The 6,817-nt window shown below is 34.7% G+C and overlaps 1 protein-coding gene across 1 annotated transcript; it reads right to left on the minus strand.

The window, feature by feature from the left end:
• Positions 1-770: 770 nt before the first annotated feature.
• LOC149776478 (uncharacterized) lies at positions 771-5,250 on the minus strand. The gene is made up of 6 exons (XM_089941310.1): positions 5,177-5,250; positions 4,443-4,548; positions 3,139-3,297; positions 2,272-2,366; positions 1,662-1,746; positions 771-896 (listed from the first exon to the last, which is right to left on the minus strand). The coding sequence occupies exons 1-6, from the start codon at positions 5,248-5,250 to the stop codon at positions 771-773; spliced, it is 645 nt and encodes a 214-aa protein (XP_089797436.1).
• Positions 5,251-6,817: the final 1,567 nt, after the last annotated feature.

Here is a 6,817-nt window from a genome sequence, read left to right on the forward strand (position 1 = left end):
TAGGCATCCATACATTCATACGTCTAGGTATCCATACATTTATACGTCTAGGCATCCATACATTCATACGTTTAGGCATCCATACATTCATACGTCTAGGCATCCATACATCCATACGTCTAGGCATCCATACATTCAAAAGTTTAGGCATCCATACATTCATACGTCTAGACATCCATACATTCATACGTCTAGGCATCCATACGTTCATACGTCTAGGCATCCATACGTTCATACGTACTTTCTACCATCGTAAGTACTTGTACACCTATCGACCGACTGATCCAAATTTATCATCATGATAATCATCATCGTCTTCATTAATATTGCTGTTATTTTTCATCCTTCTCCTCATTATTGCTATTTTTATTGTTGTTGCTATCATTGTCCTTATCTTCTTTTTACCGCTTCGGTGGCCCAAGTGGTTGGTCCGTCCGCCTCGGATGCTAGACGTCGCGGGTTCGAATCCCTACCGAGTCATATCAAAGACTTATAAAAATGGTACTAGTAGCTGCCTCGCTTGGCGCTCAACATTAAGAAGTATCTGTTTAGTACCATTCCGCCTGGTGTCAGGATAATGTGACTTGATGGGGCATGAAACTAAATGTCTGCAGCATGATGCCCCAATGCTAGACATCACATTAAACTGCCAAACGGCAGACATCGTAGTGATATGACTGGAAAATTGTTCAAGTTAAGTTAAAAGTCCAAATCACACACACACACACACATCTTTTTTAGTAGTAGTAGTAGAATAGAAAGAAAAGAAATCAATAGTTAATTTCCTTACTGGGTCTTGGTCCTTTCTTGGCTTCATCTGTCAACTTTACAAATTTACTTGAGTCGACTTTTGTTCTTATGACCTCCGGAAGAAATCCGTGGTTGGCGTTGATATCCTGGAAATATTGTTACGTAAATAAATTTCTTCACAAGTTTCTGGGATCGATACATGATATATTGTGACTGGGTTGGGTTGTTTACAAAATAACACATGAATATTGTTTCATCTTCATGCATTCTACACTAATTACATTTTGTTCGTGTGCTTTATAGCAGTGTATCCATTCAAGACGAACTCTGTGAAATGAGTAATTACTCGATGTTATTATGTAATACTCATTGTCATCCCATTATTTTGGACAAAGTCTTTTTCAATTACTTTGGCTGTGACATGGTGAGCTCTTTTACAATTCATAATTTATCTGCAATATATTTGGGTCGCAGTTTTCTTTGCCAGTCACATAATTGGACTGGGAAGAATAGCGAAAGCTATTGACAGGAAATCTTTGGAGAAAAGGTAAACAACCTTGAAACAATCATTATTTTCTGATTGACACTGCAAACAGAGCTTTCAAAATAATAATAACGACAACAACAAGAACAACATCAGCTTTTCAATTGGAAGAGACACATGTGTCCAAAGCAAAACATGAAACAAATTTAATAAATATGTTTGCCAACAGGATTGGGTACCAGGCTGAAAGCCATATAACCACACTGTACGTGGTGGACTTACCATGACTAACATGAAATGCCCTGCATATAAAGGGATAAGAATGAAAGAATGAATGAAATAATGAATGAATGAACGAATGAATAATAATAATAATAATAATAATAATAATGGTTGAAAGTAATAACGATGTGGTCATAATTCTCACCTTTATGTTGGAATCGACGTATGAATATTTTTTGGATGTCAAAGCATAAGTCCTTGCACATATTTCCGCAATGTCGATTTCAGGACTGAAAATGAGAATTAATACACTGTATGTACTGCCTTCGACTTAATGCAACCGAGATAGTGAATCGGTACATCTCTGTACTATTCAGTTCTTTAATGTATTATCTCGTTGAAAGTACTATTTTTGCAGCCATTATGCAATATTTGTAACCAGAAAATATTGGTCTGTTCGCAAAGAAAGACGATGCAATGTTCTTTGTTTATAATTTGTATGTAAACGCTATTTCGTTCAGTTCGTTCAGGGCTCATTTCGCTCCCAGTTGAACCTGATAAATATTTACAGGCGGAAAGTAAAGAAAGACAAATAGGACATTATTTCTTTAAAATAATAATATTATCTTAATATTTACGGCAGTTGCTTTTCTTGTTAATCATATAATTGCAACAGGTTCAGTTTAAACAAACCAGCGCAATTAGAGCCTTTAATTATACAAAGTTGTTAGAATTTTTGATACTTTTACCGAAAATGTGCTTTCACCAGCTACACTTTGTAATTGATTTTTAGACAAAAATGAAAGAAATCTCACCATTTGTACCCCGCAACCAGTCTTAAATTGGAAATACCCCCTGCTATTTTATTTTGAAGCGCAGCCTCGATCTCGGTTTTTAGGCTGCAAGATTCCTGAAAATATGACCAAAAACATATACAATCAGCTAGACAAATCAAAGCTTTCCTCCTATTGGAAGGTGTCCAAACAGTAAAAAAAAAGTTTGAACAAAAATGTGTTTGCTGTGAAAAATTGACGAATTTCTAAATTCCACCTGTCTACCACCAGAAGTCTGTAAATCGGCATTTATTTGACATTTGAACGAGATTTCGCAAATGTTATCCCAGGATATATGAGATCTGTTACGTTACTGAGCCATTTGAGAAAGGATTATCTGACACAGAGTAAGTCAACTGCTATACAGGTTAGACACATAGACAGTTGGCATTCCATAACATTTATAAATTCAATGATAAATAATGTTACAAATATTTATCCAGATCACGTGAATGGAAATAATATATCGAGAAAAAAATGAAATATTTTATAAGAAAAATTAGATTATATTGATTAAAAAAAATGCGTTGCTAACTGAAGTCTTCGTTATATTGTTTCTGGCGATTTGTCCTAATTTGGTCCATACGGTGAAGGTCCACACTGTAGTTATTGGCCTTGCAAGGATATTTTGAATTGGAAACATTGTCACCTTGTACAATTACGGCACCTTGTGCACCGTAAATGACTGATTTGAATGCGAGAAGGCTGCATTATTCAACATGATTGAGGATATTAAGAAATATAATTTACTTATTCAAGAAAATAGTTCCAGACAATTTGCCAATGCTATTTTTCACGTGTTCTAGTACATAATATAAAAATCATTGTTTTCTAGCACTTAGCACGTACCGAATAAATCTTGGAATTCAAGACTTCTTCCTGTGATACTGTATCCTTGTATATCAAGAGCTTCTTCTCCCTTCTGCTCATCCTTGGACTCGCTTCACTGGGAATTTTCTCAATCGCTTCCCAAAGGGTCTCGTTCGTATCATACTTTGTGGAGAAATACTAAAAAGAAACCAGTCGATAATATGTATGGCTGTCTCCGAAAAATAGGAACTCGCACGCATAACCATGTTCTGAACAGTAATAAAAGAGTACAAAAGTAAATTAGTCAATTCGTATGTACCTCAGCGTATCACTGATTCAACCAAAATCATTTTAATTTAAATCAGGGCTGTATGGAGGCTGTGACAAAATTTGGATGCTTTGCTCCATCAGTAAGTTTGTCGTTTGCGTTGTATGCCTTTATTGAGCTCAGCGGTGTGTACTTCTGAGAGACGGACTGGTATGATGTGAAGTTGTTTGCATTGGTAACACGCACAATGAAGAGAATGTCAGCATGTGTTATTTTTATGTACTGGGACTGAAATTTCTTTACGTGTGGTGACCATGGAATGGTGACCATTGAAACCATGTACTGTCTAAAACAAATAGCTCCCAAAATGGGTGTTACCATAGGCTATATGAATGAGCCTAAACAGTCCAATGTACACTACATTTAGCACTTATTAAAATGGGGGAAATGAATTTAGCCACCTCGGGCGAAACCAGCTTTTGAAAGGGTAATGAATGAATCATACATTACATAAAAAAGTACGATAAGGAGTTATCCACTTTTCCTTTGAAGTCAGGGAACTGAAAACGAGCAAGCGGAGCTAGTAGTCATTTGATGATGCACATCTAAAGTAAGGCCAATCTGCTTGCCCTCTAACCCAAATTAAATCCGTGAACCATACACCAAAATTAGGGAATTACAAGTTCTTTAACAATACGTAAGATCTGTAGTTTCGTTTGAAAGCCAGGACAATCATTGGGAAAATCCAGGGAATTTCGTTTCGTTTATCGAATTAGCCATATGCAATCTACGCAATTATTGAGGGTAATAATGTTAGCAGTTGAAGAATTCTAACATACCTACTACATTTATTTTTTCCTCAACTAATAGAAATTGCGTAGCTGGATATTCGCAGCATATGCGTGGCTAAATGAAAATAAAATTTAAAAAAAATATAAACAAAATTACAAATAAAACACAAAGTAAATTAAGTTTCAGAGAATGATAATATAAAATATTAGGTATCAAACATGTACGTGCAATATTTCGAGTTGTAATTCCTCTTTTTAGAAAGTCAATACTTTAAAAGTATTACCTTCTGCAGTTTAAGTATTTTCTTTATAGCGGCCTTGTGCTCTTTGATGTAGCTTTTCAGTTCGACCTTTCTGTGATACCAGTTTTCGAGCTGATCTTTTGGAAACCTGAAAAAAAGTATATGCGATTCCGCCAAAACTGCTTTTGCTGTTGATAAACTTTTCGAAATATGTTAAACTAGAAGCGATCAGACTCCTTTTCATTTTGCAGATATGATCTATTTACTTTCAGAACAATGACAACAGCGTCATCATCATCATCATCAACAACAACAATAAAGGTTAGCATCAGGTTCAGAAGATTATCAGTCAAGACAACTTGAAAAACGAAGCTTTTAATCATGACCATGGTGTATATATCTCGTGATGGAAGACTGTAGTTTAATATGTAAAATATTATTATCTCATACTTATTGGTGCGGCTACTATTCATTTTAATATTATAATAATTATTATAATTATTGTTGTTGTAAATGTTGTTGTCGTAGTTATTACTGTTGTTGTTTTATATAATGTTGCATAATTACTTTTTCTTGTCGTTAGTCATATTAAAGCAGTTACTACGGTTTCCCGTATTACCACCAGTCTCATTACTGTCATAAATGATAACTGTTGCAAAACACGATCATAAATATTATATGTTATTCGATGCGCATACGTTATTCAATGGTTTGCCTTTTATCACATGTATTCTCTCTCTCTCTCTCTCTCTCTCTCTCTCTCTCTCAACACTTACAACCGTTCAGGTGCCTGGGTTGCAGTTTCTAACTCAGCCTTATCAATTCTATAAGCCAATGCCGCTTCCTGCATTATATCAAGCAGTTGCTGGACCTCAGGAACTACAATTAATTCAAAACACAAATGGATTTAGGTCTATGTAATATGTTTTACCAATATTTACAGAGGAATTAAAAAAGACTAATCAACGAGTTAAATGACAATAGAATATATACTCTTCTACTGCTTAAGTTAGTTGATGCGTGTAATTTCACAGAAATGTAAAAATATGGAATACTAGATTTTTATCACTGCTTTGCACCCATATTTCATAATCAATAGAGTGGAAATCATATGCAGCTTGTTTTTCAAAAGGCAAGAAGTCAATTAAGGCTTAAAGTTCCTTTTTACTGCGATCATTTAGGTTTCAAAATATTAAATAATGCACCCTACTGTTACCAAAATAATGATGAAAGATATATGTGTTATATATTTGATTCCATGATCTTATCGCCTTTGTAACCTTTGAACTGTATTCTTTACCGCAAGATACATTTCGATCTGGATTTTGCAAAGCGTGGAGAGTCAAGAAAAGTTAACCTAAATTCGGATTTCAAAACCGCCTTGTATAACGGAAGTGGTAATTTTATCACTGGAACAAGAAATGAATATGCGTGGCCGTTTCATCATGAAGTAGACAACCTAACTGCAAAATCCATGTCTGAATAAATTTATTGTTTCAGCAATGTTAGAATTAATATTTTATTTCTTTATCGTATATCACATTTTTTGGATCAGTTAAATAGAACTTAAATTGTCCCATAACCAGTCATCTTGGTCTAGTTCCAAAGGATAACTCTATTACCGTATATACTAACCCAAAACCACCTTCTAGATTTCTGCAGTATTAACTACATAGACCCTAATCTGCTGGCACATTTAATATTTGAAATGCACGCAATGCAATCTTAGGGATAAACTTTATTTTGATCAATTACTATATATAACTTGATTTATCGTTGTGGAAATCGTGGAATCCCAGAAAGAAATATAAGTATTTACAGTAGGCTTTTTGTATACAATTTTACAAATAAGTAGACCATTCTTTGTGATTATATTTTGACTAAGTGATGAAAAATCTGCAGGGAGAAAAGCTTTCCTGATTTCCTCTCAGTTTTGAAATTGACTCTAAACCAAAGAATCAAGGAAAGAATAAGAATTGTTGTTTATTACCGCTTTTAGTAACCATTAAAAAGAGTTGGCTGATAAATATTTATTTCCTTACCCACACAAGGCTTGAGTTTCATCAGTTGATAGAGGACTCTCTGGCGTGTGTAAGTAAATGTTGGCCCTTCAATTGCTGGTCTAAAGTAGACGAGCATAGACGCCAATTTGAGAAACATATAGATCCTTCGAAAGCTGTAAGTAAATAAAATTGCAAACGCTTAAAACATTCAAAACCCAGCATTTATTTAAAGGCAAGATCCCCCGAAAAATACATCATTGAAATAGTGCATTTGCTGTTGTCTAGTTGGTACAATTTCCGCATTACTAAAATTAAATACAGCAAGTAAGAATCAGTGAAACCACTTTATGATATTGCTCGGGAACGTAGTAAACAATATCGTGCACGGCTTTACAAGGATTATAAGAAGCCCTG

Source organism: Sinohyriopsis cumingii, chromosome 18, assembly GCF_028554795.1.
Source record: "Sinohyriopsis cumingii isolate HCF-2022 chromosome 18, ASM2855479v2, whole genome shotgun sequence".
Taxonomy (NCBI): Eukaryota; Metazoa; Mollusca; class Bivalvia; order Unionida; family Unionidae; genus Sinohyriopsis; species Sinohyriopsis cumingii.